This window comes from Scophthalmus maximus, chromosome 3 (assembly GCF_022379125.1).
Source record: "Scophthalmus maximus strain ysfricsl-2021 chromosome 3, ASM2237912v1, whole genome shotgun sequence".
NCBI lineage: Eukaryota > Metazoa > Chordata > Actinopteri > Pleuronectiformes > Scophthalmidae > Scophthalmus > Scophthalmus maximus.
Genome location: NC_061517.1, coordinates 13,875,041 through 13,900,310, shown reverse-complemented (window position 1 = coordinate 13,900,310; position 25,270 = coordinate 13,875,041). Strand labels below are relative to the sequence as shown.

The 25,270-nt window shown below is 45.3% G+C and overlaps 2 protein-coding genes across 8 annotated transcripts in view; both read right to left on the bottom strand.

The window, feature by feature from the left end:
• Positions 1–13,242, bottom strand: part of rerea (arginine-glutamic acid dipeptide (RE) repeats a) — a 125,480-nt gene extending 112,238 nt beyond the window's left edge. For 3 of the 5 annotated variants that reach the window (XM_035644028.2, XM_035644033.2, XM_035644030.2), the window contains exon 1: positions 12,947–13,235. The gene's annotated coding sequence lies outside the window, so the exon portion shown is untranslated. Of the gene's footprint in view, positions 1–12,946 lie in introns of all 5 variants that reach the window. The other 2 variants (XM_035644032.2, XM_035644031.2) reach the window with 2 other exon arrangements.
• A 2,817-nt stretch (positions 13,243–16,059) lies between these two features.
• eno1a (enolase 1a, (alpha)) lies at positions 16,060–24,962 on the bottom strand. Of its 3 annotated transcripts, none has more exons than XM_035644209.1 (12): positions 24,810–24,962; positions 22,497–22,591; positions 20,093–20,188; positions 19,883–19,941; positions 19,051–19,120; positions 18,774–18,907; positions 18,424–18,646; positions 17,802–17,999; positions 17,124–17,325; positions 16,916–17,024; positions 16,713–16,771; positions 16,060–16,574 (listed from the first exon to the last, which is right to left on the bottom strand). In XM_035644209.1, exons 2-12 carry the CDS (start codon positions 22,579–22,581, stop codon positions 16,511–16,513), a joined length of 1,299 nt encoding a protein of 432 aa, XP_035500102.1. In that variant the 5' UTR covers positions 22,582–22,591; positions 24,810–24,962; the 3' UTR covers positions 16,060–16,510. The 3 variants fall into 3 exon arrangements, with proteins under 3 accessions (XP_035500102.1, XP_035500100.1, XP_035500101.1); XM_035644207.2 differs by lacking the exon at positions 19,883–19,941 and adding an exon at positions 19,493–19,551 and having other exon boundaries at positions 24,810–24,961; XM_035644208.2 differs by lacking the exons at positions 19,883–19,941; positions 24,810–24,962 and adding exons at positions 19,493–19,551; positions 22,666–22,805.
• Positions 24,963–25,270: the final 308 nt, after the last annotated feature.

Here is a 25,270-nt window from a genome sequence, read left to right as displayed (position 1 = left end):
TGAGAAGAGAAAGGTAAAAATGACCAGGAGAGATGACAGCAGGGAGGAGCTGAGGAGGAGGAACAGATGGATATTTGCAGAGGCTTTAACCGTCTTGATCCTCAATAAAGAGGTGAAACTGATTAGGTTTATATGAAACGGCTGCTTGTAACATAGTGGCTGTTGCTGAGAGCACAAATCACAGTCAAGTCAGGTTTTCCTTTTTTTTCTCCATTTGAAAGAGCCAGCTCTCTCCTCACTTGTCTCTCACTCTCCCCTTTATTCAAAGCTGCACAGCCTCCTTGAGCGCCGGCCTGTCAGAGTGACAGATGTAGACACAAACACTGACCTAAATCACTCTTTTCCAGCACATTAACCCCTGTGCCCCTACACCTTTAATGCAAAACACAAAACACCAACATAGGGAAACACTCCACAACCCTCCTGACACACTCGGCACAATTAGAAAGAGGCACAGACCCTGCCCCTACTGTATCATCGCCCCTGCCTGAATGAAGCCCATTCTTGAAACGGATAAACGGGAGGGAAAACAAAATCACGACGTCAGGTTCAATAAATCACCTCCTGCTGTTCCTGGAGGGACTCGCCTTTCTACCCAGCACATTGACAAAACAAAGACGTGTGCAGAGGGGAGGGCAAAGAGGCATTTTTGTTCACCAACATGGAAAATATCAATAATACTTTAATTACTGCTGCCCATGTTTATGAAATGCAATAATCATTCATTAAAGATGCAGACAGCGACAAGCAGGCAGCCGGCCAGGTATCAGAGCTGCGTGCGATGGTAGGAGAAGGGAGGGGAGGGGGGGACTGGCGTAAATGATTCATGGTTTGATATCTCTCCTGTATAATGGGCTCCTCCGGGGAGTTGCTGGGGCTCCACTGCAGCGACTGACTGCCTGGCTGGATGGCTGCCTGCTTCGCTCCGACTCTGCCCAGGCTGCTCCAGCCACTGTTGCCTGCTACCCAAGATTAAAAAAGAAAAAGTCTTGCCTATCATGAAAAGCTGCTCGGGGATGTGCTCATACACACATAAAAGGAAGCAACTTGATTCAATATCGTCTGACAAAGTATCTGGGGGCATGCGGCGGAGGAGGGCGGGGGGTGAAGGATGGATGACAAGAAAATATCAAAATCCTTCAAGGGGAGAAAACACGGCCTGAAGAGATACGAGGGATACTTGTAACATCTAATGGGAATATGGTAGCATTTTTAAAGTCACCCCCCTCCTTCGCCAGCCTGTCAGCCCCACCCCACCCTGTACACCTTCTCCTCACCAATGGATAGGGAGAGGGGGGAAAAATGAAGAGATTAAGGTTGTAACGTGTTGGGCTAATCATAACATAGACAGTTTAGTGCCATCTCGCATAATTAAATGCTTTCCACTAACCACCTAATGCATACTAATTTGGAACAATCCACTCCTGGAGTTGGCAGACCATGAAGCTCCCTGCAAAGGAGGTCCTCGCCTCTCTCTCTGCATGTGAGCGAGTGAGAAACACACATGCACACATAAACACACGCACACAGATTGATTTGCACAGGAGTGAGGTGCTAAAGGTCAGGCCGTGGAATTGAAAGAAAAGGTCAAGCATTATTACAACATGACTAAATAAACAGGCTGTGCACAGCCCCCAGTCAAGCCGCGGTGGATGCTGGAAGTCTCCACCGACACGGCGTGCTACCTGTCTGTCTGGCTGGTTGGGATTCAGCTTCATCCCTTGTCTTTATCCACATATCCCTCCAGCTCCGAGACAGCTGACATGAGGACTGTCATATCCTGCGAAGACTCTTATCGCCCGCCGGCTTTATTGCTCCCTTCCTACTGAGTCACAAGCGCACACACACAGAGGCACACACACAAAAGCAAAGGGAGAAAGCAGCACTGCTGGAGCGCGCTTTAAAGCACATTAATATTAATTGCACTAGCTGGAGTGATAACATAGACAAGATGCCCCTGCGAAGGAGCTGGGTGCAGGCGGCCCTTTGCTTTTTGTCAGCGGCACCACTCATCTGCTGGATGTCAGCGGTGAGACGGCAGAATGACGAGCATCTCATCTTTGAAATTGCTTGTTTTCTATTAGGACATTGCCGGCATGTGGAATTTGTGTTTGTGAGTAGTTACTGTATGGAGTGTGCGTGGGTGCGTCTGTGTGTGTCTGTGCGCTTGCATGTGCGTGGGCGTGCGCAGTGTGACTTTTTTTTTTTTTTTTTTTAAACTAGGCAAGATTAATTATTAGGCTAGTGGCTACATCAACAGCAGGAGAAATGTGCAGCAAATAACACAGAGTGCTTAAGCGATTCCTGCTTTTATCTCCCTCACTACCCCTGGCTTGGCTACCTCTTATGTCCTCCACACTGAACTCAATATTCTCAGAGCAATGAGCTAAAGACATGAATAATTTGCCATCATGGGGAGAGAACTTGCTTTTCACTGCAATGGAATAAAAATACATATCGAGTTGAAGCCCATCTCCACCTCTTAGCTCTCTCTCCCCATGTGGGAAAAGTCAGTGGCTTTGGGCAACAAAAGATGACAGCTATATCTCCCCATTTTTACCTCACGCTCATTTTTCTCCCTTCTTTTGTCTATTGCTGTTGAGATGCTGTCATTGCTGCCGTCTCACACACGTGGGTTTTTGCTGCACAGTCTTTTGCTGCTTTTCCAATTTCCCCCCCAAGACTCATCAACGCACCATTACCAAGTCTAATCAGGTGGTGCTGCAGAGATTTGCAGGGAAACACGCCTGCGAGCAGTCACACACACACACAGGATTCTTTCAAGAAGCCTGGGAGGTTTTCCACCAGCAGCTCCACGGGATCATGAACGGGGCGAGGAGGTGAACAGAGGAGAAATCACTGCTGGCTAAATGCTCGTGAGTGGTTTATGGCTCAGAGGGGCAGAGAGGGAGACAGAGATGTGCTAATGCATCTCTCTGACACTCCGTTAAAGCGGCCGAGCAGATTGTAACCTCCTGGGCCCACTAGTCACACGTTATTGTTTCTCATTTCACGTGTCACAAACAATTAAAACACGCCTGTCAATCTCTCTGCCCCCCTGAGCTCTCTCATTCTCCATTTGCTTACTATATATATATATATATATATATATATATATATATATATATACACACACACACACACACACAAATCCTTTAGAAAATCCTCTAAAGCACATTTCTAAGCTGAATTCCCAAAAAAGGCCACACATTTCTCCCTTCCATCATCTGGATTTCTCTGCGACAGCTGATACAAAGTGGACAAGCAGCTATGTTGGGAGTGAGGCAGAAAGAAGAGAACATTTAAGGTTGTGTTTTTTTTGTTTTCTCTGCCTGTTGTTATCCTTTTCACAGTAGCAGCTGCACAGGCAAGACAAAAAAAACTCTGAGAAAGAGTCAGGCGGAGGCCAAAGGAGAGAAAATAAATAAAGCAGCATTGTGTTATGTAGAGATTTCCACAAGCTTGTTGTTGATCAGAGGAAAAGACGGAGTGCTAAATACAGAGGGAATGAGGGAGAAGGGGACTGCTGGTTCTCTGAGGAGGGGTCTCTGAGGGGCTGCCGGAGGTGGTGGTGAGCCTCTTCCCTGTGGCTGTGCTGTCGCACCGAGGAGAGAAATTTAACTTTCATTACACCAATGTCGTCTATGCGCTTGTGCATGCATTTGTGTGCAAAGCCAGGCACTGCCTTCCTCTTACTTACTACATTCGGTGTTCGCAGCGTGCCTGAGCTGGCTTTGTGGCGAGCAGAATGATTGCTTTGTGCCAAGAAGAAAAGAGAAGACTGGAAGGTCTTGACGGGGTTCGCCACACGTTCAATCACAATCATGAAATCTGTGCACAAACAAAAACATCCCCAACCTGGATGAGAGAGGCGAGCCATGGCACCGCGTAATCTCGCCTGCCAATCTCGTGTTATTTCAAATGAACCAAAGCAAATCAACGTGGACCCATCTGCTCAGAATTATTTGAAATGTGACAAGCGCTTAATCAAGTCGTCGTCAGTAGCAACCGCACTAATTCATAACTGAGGAGGCGCAGAAGGAGCGTTTAGGGGAAAGACTGGAATAAGCTCATCTATAAAAGAGAACCAGGCGATGCCATGCCAAATAGCATTTTCTTCATGTGAGAAGGCGGTGAAATGGGGAGAGGAGGATTTGGCCTCCTAGAGCGCTGCTATGCCCCAGCTCAGCTAAGTGACAGTGAATCCTACAGTGAGTCGATTTGCTGCTTTTGAGTGCCCGGAAACTTGTCTGGCAGAGTGCTCGCAAGGGAGACAGATAGATGGGGAATGTGGGGACTCTCGCCTCACCTCTCGCCGTCTTCTATTTGTCTGTTCATCCCTGGGGGTATTTGGGCTACTTGGTACAAGGGGGGGAAGGGGGGGGAGCACAGCGAAAGCTCTGCAGCCCATCCACAGACAAAACAAAAGCAGAAAGGACAAGTTTACAGGTAAATAGTGAGGAGAAGCTGGCCGGGAGCTGAGGCAAGCTCAGGTTTCAACAAAAAAAAGAAAAAAATCAATCAACCATCACCGACTCCACCGCAACAACAAAGACAGCCTATAGCAGTGCATTCACCTCACAACGTGGCCAAAAATCCCACCAACATGTGACCTGTGTCTCAAGTAGGAGAGAGCACAATCATTCCAGGGTCAATTAACTCTGCAGCAGTCGTGGGTATTTATGGGCTCCATCTCCGATCGGCAGTAATGTAACCATGGCACCCAGGTGGACACACATTTTCGTGCCCATCTGGCACGAGGCAATGAAAAGGTTCTCGCCTCCGTCGGTAACGCCTGCAATTGTTTGCCATCTCGGCCACAAACTGCGTCCATGTCTGTTTAAGCGGCGCTCGGACATCGTTCAGCCAGCGTTGACTTTGAAGAGAACAAGTAACCACTGTAATATAGCCATTACCTTCCATGCTAATGTGAAACCAGAAGAAAAGCAAACTTTTCCACTGGCAATGAGCACAAGAGTTAATTAGTTTTAGCAGTATTATTCCGTATTTTTAAAATAACATGTATGTGCTAATTTTGGTGAAAAGGGTAAACATTTTTGTATTAGAGCTACTTTGCAAACCTAAAACAATAAAACATTACCATTGTATTACTGAATGTGGAACACTTGTGCTTTTGCTTCACAGACAAATGCACAAATAGATACAGAGTGTACAAAGCAATTTTAAACTGACTTTCAACTCCACAAATGATCACACGGTGCCGTTTGAATATGGGAAGCTGATGACAGGAGTCCTCTGCCACACAGCTGATTTGAAAAGGAGCCTTTGCAGATGACTCGGGGAGACAACTTTATTGTCATCTTAAAGAGGAGCTATGAAATGAATGGGAGGAGATCAATGCCATCGCTCCCTCTCTCTCACAGCACTTTACATGAGCTGCAACAACCATCACCGATTTCCTGGGCAGGACTCCCAGACTCCTCAAGGCAAAAAATAGAAGCTTCTCTGTCTCCATCAGTGCAATAGTCAATTCCACAACTTCACACGTGAGGTAGAAGGAGGTAGCCGAGAAAGAGAATCTAAAGGGGGGAGGAAATACCTCAGGCAAGTCAGAGCCAGATAGGGAGAGCTAGAAGGAAGGAGAAGGAAAAGAGAGGGAGAGGTTGCAATGCATCTTGATTAAAGTGTAGTAGCTGGTTGTGGAGCTGACTAGCCAAGCACCATGGTAAGAGGAGCACATCCTCTCATTTAATTAGGATTTCTCCTGCTTCATTTTGGGGCGAGGGACAGGATGTCGGAGGCTTGATTGCCTTTTATTTCCCAGTGTTTCTGCTCGGCTGCTTCTGCCGCTTTATTAACAGGAGATCTTGCAGATTTACAGCTCCGCGGCAAACATCAGTTTCAATAATTACAGGAAAACTGTAAGCGGGGACACAATCAAACACACACGCACCCCCCCCCCCCCCATTCACAAGATCTAATTTCCATAGATGTGCCCTTTTCATGATTGTATATTATAAACATGTTAAAACACACATTGATTGGCCGCAGTCACACTTGGAACTTGAAAGACGTAACGACTAATCCCTGCCCTAAAGGGCAATGCAAATCCTGAGAATGTCACATTAACATTCAAACCTCAGAATTTTGGTTGTAACAAAATAAAATGGACGAATTTACAGCTGGCTAAATGTGGTGCTGCTCCGAATCTGGATAAACAGCATTTCTCTGCCATCATGCCGAGAATTAGATTTTTACTGCTTGACAAGGTACATATGCGAGACCGACTGAGCGCTGGACTCAGACAACAGCCTCAGCTGGGGTAGAAATGGTAGAAATCATATTTTAAAGGCAACAGATTCAGAACAGAGAACAACAGATTCCATTTGAATGAAATCAATAATTGTGTTGACTTGCAGTGTATTGCTTTGCTGTCTTCTCGTCTCGCTCACTAATGTTTCTTTCATGAGCCAGCCCACTGCTGGTGACATTATAGCTACAGCACTTCCACAATTCCCCGATGGATCGGGAGAAAATGGTTGGCGTAAAACACAATTAGTACGGTCCATATGGCTGCTAGTGGAGGAGGAGCAGGAGCGGTCCCAAGTGGTCCTTACAGAGGCCCGCTCTTTTGTTACCTTAAAGATCAAACTGTTGTCATAATAATGGGGCCATTTCAATTCTCGCTGCTTGGATTCCCCCCCCCCCCCCCGTCAGCGGCACTACTTCAACAGATCCTCACATTGTGGAATGACTCTTGGCAAATAAATTGACCAACCAACAGCTGATGGCCTAATCAATAGCTCCTTCATCGTGATTAATGGCTCATATTGGATAATGGGGAAATTTAATGTGAGGGGAGCGTTACTTCCTCATTTTAGCGCTCGGTCCTATCGATTGGTTATAGCCTACCTTTTTGACCAGTGGAATGTGCTGATAAGAGAGCACTATGTTCGACCTATGTAAAGTGAGCACAGAGGAAATGATTTACTGTGCTTTAGGCACGTCGCGGCCGCTGATAGCTCTGTATGCCGGGCCTGACAAGCATTTTCTTGCCTGAGAAACCTAGACACCTTTTTCTGAGTAGAAGCGAACAACAACAGCTTGAGGCAACAGATTTATTACAAATTGATCTATTAGATAGCACTGCTGTGCTTTGCTGTTTTTTCTGTCTTTCCCCTCATCCCCCCCTCTCTCTCGCTGACAGCCTCCCCCTGATGGTAGCTACAGTGTATCAGAGTGGAAGTGCTACAGTGGCAAATCTAAACCCAATCCTCAGAACTCATTTTCTCTGCGCTGGCTGCAGGAACAGAGGCACAGAGACAAGATGTCCATCCTTAAACCTAGTCGATCCAGCACCTAAACTGAAGGCTCAGCAGGCTCAGTCGGTGTGCCTGACGTGCAAGGGCGAGCGAGAGCACTGTTCACCGGAGGCAGCGTCGGGAAGAGGGGGAGTGGAAAGCGCTACAATGTCACCTGGGTCATTTCGTCACGGCCGCATGAATGCCGAGATCACCACTGGCTCGCGTGCAGTCTCCATTAAAAAAACATCAGTCGCAGGTTTGGGCTCTGCAAACAAACTGCACCTCATGTGCGCAGTCACCACATCATTGCAGAACCTGATTTAGTCACAGAGGCCACGGAGCACAACCAGCGCCTTGCAAAGAGAGTGCATGAATGATTTGTCTCATCCACAGTGTTAAAAATCAATGTCCTGCCTGCATACCCAATATTGTACAGAAATGAAACAACATCACAGGCCAGTGCAGCCTCTCTCATTAAAGACAAAGACAGGTTTATCTGGATAATAGTGAGCTGTTATTGACACATCTCCCTATAAAACAATCAATTAAATCACCTGCATCATTCAGGCGGGCTAATCACGGTGGCTCTGATAATTATAACACAGCCACTATTTACCTCAACCACTGCATCAGTAAAACACAACAGATCTATACACGTCCGGAACATTTTGTAAAAAGATTCTACACTGTAGAGCTTTGCCTGAAGCGGTTCTATTATTAGCCAAGCTAAATGAGTGAAAACTTTGTCACCATTGCTGAGTGCAATGGGTCCAACACGTCGATGGAAGCCCGTAGCTGTCACAAGCGGGGACAGAATATGACATGTTCCCCTTGTGCTTAAGGTTCAGTGAACGGAGCAGAGGCTTCGGCGGGTTGTGTAGCCAATTTAACAGTGCGTGTTTGTGCTGAAGAATACTGCTGTCAATAGCAACAATGCAGTGCTGAAAGAAAGCTGCACTGACTCTATTGTGCTCCTTTCCTTTAATCACCTCCATCTTTCATCTGTGCTACAGAGGAGAAGGAGCACACAGGGAAAAGGAGCTATTGGCTTCCGAATGGCATGAATTTGTGTGTTGCTCTTGGAAAAAAGAGGGCATCTTCTAAAGATGCTGAAATATTCTAGGGGAGAGTGTATACGTCTATATAAACATCTTCAGGCAGGCAGCTGCAGGGGTCGCGCGCCGTAAAACACTAGCATGCATTGTTTGTGTTTCTGCACCACTAGCGCCATGCCGTGTCATTACATGAGGCAATCTCTTACCTAATCAGCACTGACACACACACAGCAGCAAAACACTCATCCTCCTCCTCCTCATCTCTCTCCCCCCTTTCTCTCCCTCTCCTCGGGGGCCAGCCAGCTGAACCTACACCATTTCATTTTCCTCTTTTACTGAGATGGCAAATGGCTGACTGTTATTTTTGAACACTGTAATTGACTGAGTGCTATTATCATCCTATCGTGCCCAAATAGTGGGAAAATGGGCTTTGCCTGCTACTAAGGTGTGTTTTCACTGATAACTGATGAGACGCATGAGCAATCTAACAATGGGAAAAGTAAAGTCTGCTGTGCACTGTGTGCAGTCACTATCCTCACAACTATTTACTGTGCTCATTGTCCTACGTTTTCCATTGCTTCACAACTCTTACTAATGTTGGCCAAGCCCCCCCTTTCCAGTTTCCACACTCCTTTGTACAATCTCTCATGTACATAAATCACAGAGGACACTGAAATATGGTGAGTTGCAACACATTGCAGTCCGATAGCTTCAAACCCACACGCAAAAAAATTGAACAAGGCAAATATGGAAGACATGGGAGAGAATTCTGTTTTTCCTGCACCTGCTGAGGACCTGCCGGGAGGCTGGCAACAATGCAATAAAACACAATGTGTTTAGTTAAGATGTGCATCCATGCCAAGTCCACCCAACAAGACGTGTGCGGCATATGTGGGAAGAAGTGAGAGCAACTTCGCCATGACTGAGCTCACAGAGGGAACAGATTTGATCACATCTAGTACATCAAATACCAGCAGCAATATGTGGCAAGACAGCTCGCAATTGTTAACATGGATGGCGTTTGCCGATGCTATCTCCTTGGCACGATTGTGGAGCTGCAGAGCTAGGCCCGAATCAAACAAAGATGAGATATGCAGCGCACTTGGATCTCCTCTTATGAGAGGTGAAGGGAAGCTGTCAGAGAACACAAAACACATCCACCAGCGTCTTGCCTCCTCTGACTAGCTGGGATAAGCCAGGAAGAGGAAGAAGGGGGGAGTGGAGGTGAGGGTGGGGGGGTAGCTTGCCTCATTTCTGCCAGTGTGCCCCGTGCGTGTCAGTCCAATATCTTAAAACAACACATGCAAGGCTTTGCTACAGCCAATTACCCAGCTCTTGGCACAGGAACTGAAAAACATCTTCGGAGAACAATAAAGAGAGCTTGGCTCTCCGTGCGTGCTGTCAGTAAGTGCTGACAGATTGTTATTTTTAATGAATATACAGCACTTGAATGGCCCATCAAGAGGTCTTTGAGCGAACATTGCTCCTTTGTTCAGAGCATTAATTTTCTATGTAACAGCCAGATATCTTCCAATGGAATTGATATCTAGCCCTGTAAAGGAAAAAGCTAAATCAGTTCATCCACTTTGCTTCATCAGGGTCGTCGACCTCCTATTTGCAGCAACTATGCACAGGCAAGAATAGAAAATAAATAAAAGGCAACCCAATTGATAACAAATTGATGCACTTAACAGTGCTTTATCTCACATCATTTCCTGTGTTGGTCCTGGACAGACGACTTTTCAGTGCTCATCGACCTCTCCTGCCAACATTCAGTACATGAAACCCCTGAGCAAAGCAGTCTCAAACAAAACAAAAGCCTAATCACCCTTCTTTGAAACACAAAAGCTGTACTGAGCACACTCTCCTACAAAGTGGCAACACAAAGACACTGTGCCTTGGTGTACACCATGGAGTAGCTCTGCAACGGGACCCAGGCATTATAAAGGGCAATCATCTTTCATGACAACTCGTGGTGGAAGAAAAATGTAGTGACAGCATCTAGGTGAAAAACAGCGAGATGCCGCTCAAGCGCAGCATGTAAACACTGAATTCCTGGGCATGCGTATTGACAAATCATCCAACAAAGAGGTGTCAGGGAAAAGGTGAAAAGGGATTTTCTGAACACTGTCAAGCCTTCCATACAAACAGCTGTCATGACTCAAACATACATTAGACATGAAAAGGAAAAGAGCAGGGTTATTACACTTCTCTTTTACTTACTTTCACTCTGCTGCTACTGCAGCCACTGAGCTACACTGACTTTGAATGGACCAGGGTGTCAATGGATATGTGATATGTGATTTAAAGTCATTTTTGAATCTGCTGCTCTTGAGATTCAAATTGGAGGAAAAAAATCCTAACCTTGTCTGACCACTGAACTATCCAGTGAATGTGGATTTAAAAGGACTCTGCACATTTATACAAAAAAAGCCACATTAAGAACCTTGAAAGAAACATGCAAATAAGAAAATTGACAAGCAAAAATGTTCCGTTTTAAGCTTTTTAAGAAATCCTCTTATTTGAACCTAAAAAATAATCTCCACTACAAAAAACACACTCTGTCAGTGTTGTGCTAAAGTAGTAATTAACGTATAGTATAGCCTATGATGGCAGACGGCTGTAAGCTAACCAAGCAAGTTTACAGTCTAAGTGGCAGTTCCAGAAAATCTAAATCCGCTAACCATTAAGCAACTGGCAGATGTAAAAGCCACTTCAGATCACATCACATATGTGCCATATGCAAGATGTATGGAGCTAAACATATTTATCAAGGCTGCTGCTTTAGTCGGGAGGGTAAAGGAGTGCTGCAGGACGTGTCCAGGGAAACCTGAAGTCGGACTGAATGAAACAAAAACAATACTGGAGTCGAAAATATTTCTGACCATATAGGACTGTGTGTGTGTGTGAGTGTGTGTGTGTGTGTGTGTGTGTGTGTGTGTGTGTGTGTGTGTGTGTGTGTGTGTGTGTGTCTTTCTATAGTTGAGAGCAACAATTTTGGTTCTACACCATCGTTATGAGGACATTTTGGCCAGTCCTCACAACTTCAAGGGGGTGTTTGAGGGTTAAGACCTGGTTTGTGTGTGTGTGTGTGTGTGTGTGTGTGTGTGTGTGTGTGTGTGTGTGTGTGTGTGTGTGTGTGAGAGAGAGAGAGAGAGACAGACATTACAGACGTGCGTAACGTGTACGTGAACTTTGATTTTCAGCACCTCTCTCTCCTCTGTTATGTCATAATCTAGAGGCCTGGGCAGGCGGCAAGAATAAGACAAAGAACCAAAACCTGTCCATGTCAGTGCTTGTTTCAGATAGTATTACACATAACGGGGTGCGGACCACCATACCCATCATTTGTTGTAATGCAGCACTGTCAAGATCTCAGCAGGATGACTGGAGATGTTCTTACAGGCGGGCGCTTACACCACGGGCAAAACGTAGTAAAGGCCTTGTTGTTAAACGACGTTCTTTCAGTCGACTGAACACAGTTTGTCACAAATGTTTCTCCCTGATCTGTTTACTGAGCCTGTTCATCAGCTACGGGGAGGTCACCACGTGGGCCAGGCTATGTGGTCTGCAGACACAGGAAGGGGAGCAGGTCAGAGACGAGCCATGAGCACTCAGTGAAAACAAATCACGACCTCGGAACAGCTCAACAGATATCAATGTGAACATACACCACTGTTGGAAGATCTCTCTCTCTCTCTCTCTGTCCCCCACTGGGGCTTTTTCTCTGGTCAGAGAAACTCTGAACTATTTCCAAAGTTACAATTCATGACAACTGAACATATCCGCTCCACAGACCTAACGAATGGCACCGGTAACACGTCAGCTGGCGGAACGTGTCGGAGACAAGTGTGCTGCTCGTGTTTGTTGACAAATGTCCCCGGGGAGGATTGTTGGAGGGTCGCGTCTGTGGTTTGTAGCAAGCCGACGACGAGGAGGAGCGCGCTAACGGCTAACCCCGGCGTTAGCCTCGCTCCAGCGCCGGCTCGGACCGACCTCGTCGACGGGCGCACACTGCCACCGCTCAGGGAGCAACACTGGAGCACAAGTCGAGCACACAAAGACGAGCGGAGGTAGCCTCCGCCGCTAACGTCTCCTCCCCCCCCCCCCGAGCTAATGACAATAGCCGAGTGGGCTCCGACTACTCCCCGGAACACAGACTCCACATTAGCTCATTCGGAACGGGGGTGAACGCCTGGTGCTGCGGGGACACGAGCGAGTCGAGCCCCGCAGAGCGAGTGACTAAACGAAGCCATGTTGTGCGTGTTGTTGCATTTGCTAACCGGTGTCAACAAACTGTTTGCATCCAGACATTACACTGCCCCCCCCCCCCCCACCACCCTGTAGCTGGCATTCCCAATCAGTGCTAGTCGTCGGCGTTAGCCGCTAACGCGAAGTCGCATCAACCAGCAACAGCGAGCAGGCAGAACGAGTCCACCGGCTAACGAGCTAGCTGATGCTAATTAGCAAATTAGCCCCTAATGGCTAGCAAAGAAAAAGAGTGCACGAGCGAACAGTCGCGCGTTAACAAAGTCTCCCCCCCTCCTCGTATGTTTTGTCATTTGTCCCTTCGCTTGCTGGTCAAAGGCAAAAGAAGGCGCCTTGGTTAGAGCTCACAGCACTTACCTTAGAGAGCTTGATCTACAACATCTGTGATCTGTTTGATGAGGGGCTGCAACAACAAACAATGGCAGCGGCGGCAATTAGCCACCGTTAGTTAGTCAAGTGTGGCCACTACACACAGTAGCGCGGCAGCTGCAGTGCCACCTGTACGTCTTCTCTTATGGCGCTACCGCGGCGCGCACCACGGTTGATACAATGCTGTCATTACTGATGGACTTGAGAATAAACAGGGAGTAATCGCTACCAGGATGCTCAGACTAGTGTGTGTGTGTGTGTGCATGTATATGAATGTGTGTATGTATATATGTGTGTGTGTGTGTGTGTGTGAGAGAGAGAGACAGGCACTCAGCATGACAGCATCCTTCTTCGTCTCGGGGCGAGAACAGTTGGGGGGTTTCTCAAAGTTCAACCGGTGAAATATCGCCCCCCGCTGGTCAAAGCTGGGAACTTCTCCACCGAGACACCAGAGAGTCCTGCTGGTGTCAGTCGTGTGGAATCACTTGGTCTCATCTTCATCTTTACAAACTGTTCAACTGTATATCTGGACCGTCAGCGAGCCCCAGGAACTTGGGAACAGAATAGAATTCCATGTGGGAATAAAGTATGAGAGAAATGCTACATTGAACGGCTTGTATTATATACAAATAGTCAAAAACTAAAATGAATACAAACAGCAGAAAGAAAATACAGAGAAATACAGACCCGTGTTTTGACTATGCACTGTTCAATGGTGGTAATATATAATGTACTGTAATACACTGCACATTAGTGCAATTCAGGTGGATAATGTCGATATGGAGCCGCACAAGCCTCAAAAACATAAAACATGTAACATATGTTTTAAATTATAAAACTTAGAGTGGAAATGAGAAGTGGAAAAAGACAAAAGACAAAAGTACAATAGTACGATTTTATTGAATAGCACCTTCACCCTGCCGCAATAAAACACTATTTAATCACTGTATAGAATAGAATTGAATACATCTTTTAAAGATGTTTGATAAACTGTGGTTTTGAATGTACAGCAAATAAAAGGGGAGCATTTTACAATTTCATAATAGACAAGAATAGAATAGAGTCAAATTTCTGTTTTTAAGATTTGAATAAACTGCGGTTTTGAATGTACAGTAAATGGAAGGTTAATATTTTTACGTTTAGGTCCACAAATTAGATGTAAATTTCATCATATAATAGAATGAAATTAGAAAAAATAAGAACAGAATAGAATAAAATTCCTTCCTGGTGAATCAGATACACCTGAACACAAAACAGAGTATAATTGTACTTTCACCTGTCACAACAAAACACTATTTCATCACAGAGTAGAAAAGAATAAAATAGAATAGAAGTTTGATGAGAAAGTGGCTTCAGTCTACTGTATAATGTCATATAAACATCTGTTTTACTGCTGCAGAAACATCACCTTCACTGACATTTGGATGTGCTCCCTGGTCCATTTGCATTTTGTAATTGTGGCTCCTCAGACCACTGGGGGAGCCTCACCTCTGTGGATTGGACAATGATGTACAGGTGCAGTTAAACCACTGGCCTGCACGTTTAATTTTTTTTCTTCACAATAATTGAATAATTCCTACTGTAAGTCATACGGCGACTTAGACACTAAATAAAGCCGCACAGGGATCAAACATTATCTGTTTAATGAGCAAGCTCTTACGTCAAAGTAGGCTGTAAGTAAAGACAGCAGTGAAAGGCATCAAACTGTACCGTTTGATTAAAACCCAATAGGTATTTATCTTTAGACCTCATGTCAGCAGGAGCTGTCTTTGGTTTGGCCTGTTCACTAGTCACGTATCGAATTGCTGTAGATTTCAGGTTGCAAATTCGTCACATGCTTTATTATTATATTGTTACATCTATTGGAGCATTTACAAAACATAACAAGATGTTTTGATGAAGCCCAGTCAAGTAAGAGTAGGAGGCCAAACCTTTAAGTGACCATTATTGTTATCTACAAGGAACATGTCAGACAAGTTTAGTGCATGTTTCTGACCACTAGATGGTGCAGGTAACAAAGAATTACAAACAAAAAAACCCAGCATTGCAGTCTCACAGAAACCCTTGTATTATAATCTAAGAGATTTACTCTCTGAGCGGCTTAACTTGATGTGAAATTTGAAATCATTCAAATATAACAAAGATTTAGCCTTACCCATTTGTTGCTAAATGAAATCTGCAACAGCTGATAAGAGGACTCCCCAGGTCCTGTAGAGTGTAATAGGTAGTGTCTTTGTGTCAGTGATTTGTAATTCATCTTCTTGGTGAAGGCTAAACAATGGAGGCAGGTTGAGACAGGGCTCACACAAAGTGAATTACTGTGGCACAGACCCAGCTGGCTGGCAAATCCCCTGTGGTACAAAACTACTGGTGAATAGACTAATTCATCTTGGCAACGCCGAGTACAAAAAGGGCTTGCATACAACTTCTGGATTCCTTTACCCAGGGGGACAGAAATGGCGCCCCAGAGCGCAGAGCTCATGTTTCTGCCTCCCCGTGACACTCAGATTACATCACACACACACTTCAAACAGACGAGAGCAGTTACAGAGGAGGACGCTCTCTACTGTACTCGCTTTATCTGCAAGGAAGAGTTGAAACTTAGCTTGAAATGATTTGTGAATAGAACCTCGTTCAACTTAATGGTAATATTTATGCAGTGATTTTTTGTTTAATCCCCTGGTTCCTGTTACTGATGAAAAGTAAAACCCTTAAATACGACTGCCATGTTTTTACCCCTGTCCGTTTATGTGTCAGCAGGATTATGGATAAACCACAGAACAGATTTCCCCTTAACTTAGAACCCATTAGATTTTGTGGTGGATAAAGATAATAGGGCAGATTAAGAATTTTTCCCCCCGCTTCCTTCAACATTGCGAGATGGGGTAGGGTTTCCCCCAGGGGATAATGCATGTAGCTGGATGAAAAATATTGGGCATATTTAAGGGATGATGTCTATGCATGGGTGCAATTTGGTGCGAAATATTTGAATTGAAGCCTTAGTGGAGGTATACCCTCTTCTGAGTGCCAGTCTAGTCAACATTATAAGATTAAAAGTAAAACATAATTGCCACTTCAGTATATGAACAAATGACAAAACATTTCAAACTATATTATTTAATATATATTTCCGCCAACGCTTACAGCAGCACAAGACCTTGTTAGACGCGACACATTGCACATACAGTACTCTTGCCACTGCTCGAGGCAGCACCATACTAAAGTTACAGTAGCTCAAATACTCCAAGAATCACAAGAACTCACAAGAAGCTAAACAGAAACCTCTCACACGGTTACACAGACACAAACATAGGGACCAACACTAATCAGGAGCTGAAGCATTGTTTGAGGATGAGCCGGACTGTGGTTGTACCAGGGATGTTCTGTTGTTTCTCCACGCCACAGACCACAGACTTGGACCTTGGATTTCAGCGGTGATGTTTCTCCTGCTTCTCTCCCGACAGGGCAGGTGACCTAGCGTGGCGTATATGTGTGTGTGTTATTCATGAGCAATGCGCACACACACAAAGGCCCGAAGAGGAAGACCCCCTCTCAGATGGGGTGTCTGAAGTTCTTGCCAGCAAAACGGGCCTTGTCGCCAAGCTCCTCCTCAATCCTGAGTCAGAGAGAGGACAGTTTGTTAAGGGAGAAGGATCTATAGCCTATTATAAAGCACACATCAAATACTGTTAATAAAGTTCTGTGTGCTTGTAAAGATGCGACACAGTTTTATATGTTTTAAGACAGGACTTACCTGAGGATCTGGTTGTACTTGGCCAAGCGCTCAGATCGGCAAGGTGCGCCTGTCTTGATCTGGAGAAGATATTAAATGACATAAAAGACCAAATCTGTGATGTAAAAAAATTAATTCTACACCTGGGATACAGTTTGAAATGCCAACATTACGGTCACCAAGCCCATTAACTTTTTTAAATGACTTGTCAGTCAAGGTTTTACCTGTCCAGTGCAGAGACCGACCACCAGGTCAGCGATGAAGGTGTCCTCTGTCTCTCCGGAGCGATGGCTGACCATCACACCCCAGCCGCTGCTCTGGGCCATCTTGCAGCTGAAAGGAGAAGACACGCGTGAACCCAGTTAAGTCGGCTGACGCTTTATTTACCCTCTTGGATATTGGCAACAATCTTGCTCTGTTGTGCACACTCACGCCTGCAGGGACTCTGTGACAGAGCCAATCTGGTTGACTTTGAGCAGCAGGCAGTTGCAGGCCTTTTCGGCCACGCCCTTGGCGATGCGTTTGGGGTTGGTGACGGTGAGGTCGTCGCCCACCACCTGGATACTGGTGCTGGCTGTGAATTTGGACCAGCCCTCCCAGTCATCCTGGTCAAAGGGGTCCTCAATGGACACAACTGTGAGAATAGAAGAAGAAGAAGGAAAGAGAAATGTTATAGCCCTAAATCAAACACATCAGAGCTGTTCAAATAGACATCTTGGTCCACAGTAATAATTTAAAAATAATTAAAACTGTAATATGTTTTCCAGCCACATGGGGGCAGCAGAAACAAGCTGCTATGTGCCCCACTGTGTTCACAAGCTTGATGCCAACTTTGACTGAGGTGTAAAATGTATTTTTAGAGCTTTTTTTGCTGAAAATAGCATCCTGCTATAGCCATTCACAATGCTTATGAGCTTTTTGAGAGTCCTTCATGCTTTGCCTTTTTCCCCGAATTTCCCCATTGTGGGACGAATAAAGGTATATCTTATCTTATCTTTCCTGCTTTACTAAAGAGATGTCTTAAAATCTTTGCATCTTGGGGAACGGAAACCATTGGACAAAAAGAGAGCTTTCAGGCTGTAAATCAGAGACTGTGTGTTAAAAACCCACCGGGGTAATCTTTGACAAAGCTCCTGTAGAGGTCAGCCAGCTTGTCAGAGGAAATGTAGCGGCTTGGGTCGTCGGGAGACTTGAAGTCCAGGTCGTACTTTCCATCCTTGTAGAACTCGGAGGCGGCCACGTCCATGCCAATGACAATCTTGTCAGTGTAGCCGGCCTTGGCGATGGCGTTCTTCAGCAGCTCCAGAGCTGAAACAAAAAACACGACAGTTAAAATGCGAACAAAGATGTTGTTAATAAAATCACAGAAATTCACAACTGACGACTGCTCCACCGGGGCATTTGCCGTATCAGCATCTTGACGTGACACTGGAGTCACAGTCAATGCACTTAGTGCTGAGCTGAGGCCTTAATTTAGAGAACATGTGTTAGGCCAAGAGCGACATGATAAGGAAAGCACTTCCCTGGGAAGGTCCAGTAATGCACTGCTTTCAAGACACTCACGAGTGATACAGGTCGAATAGCACCATAGTAAAAAGTAAAAACTTTTAAATGGTCACCCCCGAAACATTTCATAAAATAACAAGTGATTTGTTCAGCTTGATCTTCACTCTGCTGGCTTGAAAGGAAAGTCGTTAACAGTTTTCATGACGTTACGATCGTTTCCTCGCACCTTCCTTGTTCTCCAGGATGTTGGGGGCGAAGCCTCCTTCGTCTCCTACGTTGGTGGCGTCCTTGCCATATTTCTCCTTGATGACGTTCTTCAGGTTGTGGTAGACCTCAGCGCCAATACGCATGGCCTCCTTGAAGGTGCTGGCTCCCACGGGCAGGATCATGAACTCCTGCATGGCCAGCTTGTTGCCTGCATGGGAGCCGCCATTGATGACGTTGAAAGCCTGAAGGGGAGCAGAGAGAAATATATTGGATCTTTGGAACAAATGGTAAATGGTACATGCCCATTAGGCCTACATGCATTTGGCCTGTGACTGTACATGACTGAGGTGAATGCACTATCATGCTCACAGGGACTGGGAGGATGACTTCAGGGTTTCCAGCCAGGTCAGCGATGTGGCGGTAGAGGGGAACGCCCTTCTCTGCTGCACCAGCCTTGCACACAGCCAGGGAGACGCCCAGGATGGCATTAGCACCAAACTTTGCTAAGGGAGGACAGATACAAATATTTCAATATATGATGTTGTTTTTAAAAGGCTACATTTCTGAAATATTATTGTTTCCTGACATCTCTATTATTCACTAAAATGACTCAATATTGGGAACTCAATATTAAGAGGCGTCTTACACTTGTTTTCTGTGCCATCCATGTCCAGCATCAGCTTGTCGATCTTCTCCTGATCCACAACACTCACATCCTGGATCGGACACAACATGACATGTTATACTGTACGTGCAGAAATTAAAGAGAAACTAAGTTTTAGTTTTAAATCATTAGTTCAGAAAAAACACACTCCAGTAATGTTAGAGTTATCACAGCATCTCAGATTGTAACTGAAGCTCTGCTAATATAACAGTTGTCATCAAGATCAAAAAACAGAAGTCAATGTAAAATACAACTAACAGCTGCTCAACATGGGAGTTTTATGCAAAGTCTTACCACTTGTTCCAAAATTGTACAGTTAAGTCATTCGGAAACTGTGATGCTGCCAATGTTACTTGTTGTACACTTGTTTTTTGCACAATTAGACATTTTACAGTAATATAAGTCAAACAATAAATGGGCCTACCTTGCTAACCAGTGCAGGTGCAATTGTTTTATTGATATGCTCAACAGCTTTTGAAACACCTGCAAGGGACAAGCAGACCATGACTGACGCAGACTGAAGACGACCATGCAGGAGCAAACGGAACAGATGTCCACAGAGCACCCCACCCCATCTTAGAGGGATGTCATTTCGAAGATAAAATACTATTTCCCAATCACGATGAGGACTGTAATAACTCAACTGGTATGCATAATCTATTATTGTGCTTCTTCATATTTTTTTTTTTATTTAGATCTGTGAACATCTGTTAATGTCTGCCAGTGTTAGTGTCCAAAGGCAAACCCATTCCTCATGCCGCTGTGCACAGCGATATGGAAAAAGAGTTATCCTGTTACTCCACACTGTATTTACCTGGTTACACAATGCAGGGGCCAAGAATTCATTTATATATTTAACTGCTCTTTTGACTCCTACCAGGAGGAACGGAGAGATGGGAGGAAACGGAAATGAAGAAGTAAGAGGAGAGGACAGACAGCAGGAAGTACAACAGTTTTGAGAAGACACAAGTGCAGAATAAAGCAACCTGGTGGTTTGAAGGGGGAAATCGGGACCAGTGCTTACCTTTGCCCATGTAGCGTGTTTTGTCATTGTCACGGAGCTCCAGGGCCTCATAGATGCCTGTGGAAGCACCGCTGGGCACTGCAGCTCTGAAAAGACCTTGAAGACACAGAGGACGTTTGGCAATCGTCATTTCCTGAAGTGCTGTGTCATGTCCAAGACAGAAGCACCAACTGCACTTTGATAGAGATTACCAGTCGATATTATTACAACCTTCTAACTATGGCATCTGTGATAACTTAATGGCATTTATAGAGCAGATTCCACACACACACACACACACACACACACACACACACACACACACACACACACACACACACACACACACACACACACACACACACACACACACACACACACACACACACACACACACACACACACACACACACACACACACACACACACACACACACAGTTGTACTGGCTGTGCTGCAGAGAGCTGTGATGTAACAGGGAGAAGACAGAGCTGCAGACTGAGCATGTGCAGTGCCATCTATGGAAGGATGCCAAGCCAAGCCCATACACAAGAAGGGACCTCCATTTTGGATTCCCCCTGAGTGAAGAGTAAGCGGGGATGAGCAAAAATCCATTCAGTCTGCTCGGTGGACCGGCAGGGACGATGTGAGTCCGAAGGGATTTGGGACGGGAAGACAGAGCTGCTGTTTGAGCCGTGAGCTCAGGATTAACAAATCATCTGCACCAGGAAATGCAGCCGGGGGATGTGGGCAACAATCAATCAGGCTTTACACTGACACATTATATCTGCTTTATGTTTTACCTGGCTTAAAACAACCACCAGAGTCTACAGCAGTATGAAGGGTCCTTACATTTACAAATACATGCAGTTACATTTTTCTACTTTGTGCTAAATAACCCCAGCATGCCGAGGACTTTAAAGTGACAGTGAGTGTAAAGGTCCGTCTGGATTACATCATTCTAACATCTCGCATAGGAGGATTTCTAGTATGCCTGTGGTCGCGAGGGAGAAGCTGGTTACATAACGCAGCAGACCACATTACAGTTACCGAGACAGACGTGCACTGGGTGCAGCCCTCGCTCCGGTCTGTGCTGCTGGTGATGATGATGATGCCAAAACATGCCTGGCGGACTTAAAAGGGAATCTAGCCCCTCCAAAAGGGGATTAAAGGTGCTGTTTACCGTAAACTGGAGCACTTCACATCCATCCAGAAACCAGGGCTGCAAAACAGAGCCCTGGATTTCCAGCCAGTGTGTTAAAGGCAGTGGAGCCTGTCCCACTTACTTCCATGTCAGTGGTCATTCAGGTTTGTTCATTAACATTCTCTGGACATTTCATTTAGTTGAACTGTTCTTTTGTTTTTAGCCCTCGGAACTGGACAGCTTGCCAAACATTTCAATCACAGGCCAGCCATTAGTTAATTGAACAAACTAACCTCAATATGTGCTAAACAGTGCAGGGTTGATTCCCCCCAGCTTCATTATGTAATCTAGCATACTTAAGGTTTAATTTACCTGACAACGCTAACTTTTACGCAACATATCAAGTCGAGTCGTAGGTGTACCGACCGTCTGAGCTACATGTGCTCCCTAACAGGAACCATCACAGTATCACACTGCAGCAGAGACAGTGTGACATTACAGGAGCTATTTTCACTCATTCACCATCTGATCTCATCCACTCTGGGCACAGAGCTGGCAACAGAGAAGCCACAATGGCTCGACCATCCTCATCTACTATTGTACTTACCCAGTTTTCACTGACTATGTAATTTTGCAAGATATAAGAACGTATGAAACTTTGTTTTTCTTGCAGCGTTACACATACAGACAATAAATTAAGGTTTTAGGCCAAGTTATTGATTTCAAGTTCCAGACTATGTTACCTGTTAAAGCAACATATAGAGCAAAATGTGATTTATAATCTGCAGTGACATCAACCATTGGTTTGTGAACTGCTCTTTTGAAGCATTGGACGGTACTAGCTGTCAATCCCAAGGTTTCCATGCCCCTACTGTGCTTTATCATCTGTTTGACTCTAAAGGAGAACATCATTTACTAAATTAACATCATGCTGTATTGAAGAAGACTTGAAACTAGTGATTGAGACCATGAACTCCTCAGGAAAATGTTTACTGACGTTATAAATCAAATGAAAAGCAGAGTCATTTTCTCACAGACTGTAGAAACTGACTTCTTTTGCAGCCAGTGGAGTCGCCCTCTGCTGGTGATTCCAGAGAATACAAGTTTTAGGCACTTGCACATCAGATTCACTTTCTGGACGCGGAGTCTACATCCATTTTTATATACAATCTATGTTTGTAACCAGGGTCTTCTGTAGCTGGTTACCTAGTTGTGCCATCCTTTACCACACTTTCTAAATTTAACTAGTACATGAAAACATTTACATGATCCCTTACATTACCTTTCTTGGTGTACAGGTCAACCTCCACGGTGGGGTTGCCACGGGAGTCAAAAATTTCACGAGCGTGGATCTTCAGGATGGACATGGTTCTGGATCTGCAGAGGAAATGACAGAAAAGAAATCAGTTTAGTGCCTCTTCACAGGCCGGTTACCTCGCACCGTTACTTACTCAATTTAAAGCTTTGAGTCCAAACAGTGAGTGGGCGAAAAAATGTAAAATGCTCAACAATTAACTAAATGTAATCTAATTTACAGCTGAAGTATGGAGACACTAAGCCAAGCAATAAACCATCTCATGGGTTCTATAATTCAACATATATGTTGGCCGTGCACACCACCTGGATCAAATGATGGGAGCTGGCGAGTATTGCAGGGATATAAGTCACAGAGGGGTGTGGCTTATGCAGCAAAAAAAAAAATCCCTTCAGTTGACTCAATATATCAGATTACAAATCAGCATTGCAAAATGCTTGCAAAACAGAGTCGAGAGCACAACTGTCAAACAGTAACGTAAGGACTCCTGATAACAATATTGAAAAGTAAGATATGATGAACGAGTGGCTCGGCACGGTGAGTGTTTGGCTTCTTTTGTCCAAGTATCAATGTACTGTTATAGTATAGGTCTAATCTCCAGAAGCCTTCGTTATCGCTGCAAATTCCACTGGTGGATGTCAGAGAAGGTTTCCAGCCAGACTGTCTGGCCATGACGCCTGCGGCGCTATTGATTTTCATTACTTTTGTCCAACTTACCCCAGAATCCCTGGACTAACTTGCACATCAACCCACTCTGGGGATGCATGACTGAACTTTGAGAACAACCTCTACAGCTCAGCTACAGCAGATGGAAAATGGAAAATCCTCTGTCCTGAGTGTGGAAACTTCCCACTGGCTGCAGCCGAGAGACAAATATCGGCAAAAAAACACTTAACATAAAAACACCATGTTCTTTGGCTCTTTGGAAATATCCCACAATTTACTGGGGACGGGTGTCGAAGCTCAATATTTTTTTGGATTGCGACCAAAATGAGTCCATCATGCAGTGTTGGTTATTCTTTGATCAGACAGTTCTTAAATTAAATCATTTTTATCCAAGTTTAGTTCGTTTTAGCATATATTAGCAAGTATATAAGTGAGGCAACATTTAAGGATCCCGACTTCTCCGGTTAAAAGGAAAACGCTGGTGTTACAGAACATCGCGTGAACAAAAGGTACTATTTTGGAACTGGAAAATGATCTGAGTCATGGAGACAAATAATCAACTCACTGAGAATAAAAATGACCATTCACTGCAGCCCCAGGACACACAGCATATATATATATATATATATATATATATATATATGTGTGTGTGTGTTTCTGCAGTGCATTTCTATTCAACTTTAAGCTTTTTTGCTGCCAGGTTATTGCAAACAGCGGAAAGCAAGGAGGAAACCCATGGCATCACAAAATGGCACCCAAACCCAAATAAATAATTAAAGGCTCGATACTTGATATGTTTTGTGAGCAGCATGCATGTGAATTAGGATTATCCCCCTGTTTCTGAGCTGCAGAACAGTTTATACACCTTAAAAAAACCATTGCTGTGTATTAATAGTGAGTTAATAGCAGCATTGAGGCTGCAACAATAGAATCTACTGAGAGACTTCGATCGAATCACAAGCATCTCCTGGAGGTCTGATGGGTCGAGACGTGACTTCATCATCAGTGGAGAGGACACACTGCAGGTTGGGTAATGTCGCAGTAGTTTTCCTCTCCATCCTCCGGACACACCCCCCCCCCCGCGTCTGCTGCACGCAACTGGTGTGAGACAGAGCCCCGGAGCAGCATGTGCTCGCCATCCCATCATATCCTCTCTGGGGGTTCTTCGCGGCGGGTTGTCAGACACATGGACATGTCGGTCCGGTGGAAGTCGGGGTTTGCAACATGACGCCCTCCTCTTCCGCAGCTCTAAATGGAGAGACACCTCGCCAGCTGACGGCCTGGTTTTAAAAATAGACGGTCCCGCAGAGCCCCACACACACACACACACACACACACACAACCATCAACCGAGGATTCCACCGACGCGTATTGAAAGAAAAAGAAAAAGAAAATGCGATACAGACTTAGTGTCCCGAGCTAACACAAGGGCGAGGCTGTGGCGCACGAGGAACGACGTGTACACGTTTAAACAGGAGGAGGAATCCTCTACATCAACACAAACTGTCTGTGAGTCTGTCGTCTAAACCGCAACAGTTCTCCGTCCGGCTCACGAATCGGCAACTGGTAAGAGAAAGAAAAGAAAGACAGCAGAAACCAGGGAGCTGAAGTTACCTTTCCGGCCTCACTGTGTGCAGGGACGGCGCAGTGTCTCTCTCGTGCGGGCAGAGCGGAGAAGGCGCTCGTGACGCCGCGGGGTCGATGATAAGTGGACGTCAACCAGGAAGCGGCGGGGCGACGGAGCGACGCCATTGGCCGAGCGCCGACAGACCAGACGAGGGGGCACGCACGTCCGCGATGGTGGACGACGAGGGTGACTCCACAGGAGCATCACTTGTAATAACGACGGTGAATAGCTGTGCAGCAGAGGGGAATAGTGGGGCTGTGTTTTTATTTCATTTTTTTTTTTAAATTTGAAGTGGATGATTGGAAATGTAGTTTTTTTTTTTTAGGGCTGATTGGAAATGTAGTTTTTTTTTGTAAGGCTGAAAACGTGAGAGGAGAGATGACGCAGAAACGAGTACGTGCAGAGCAGCAGGCAGAGACCTCCAATGCGGTGTTTCGTGATCGGTCAC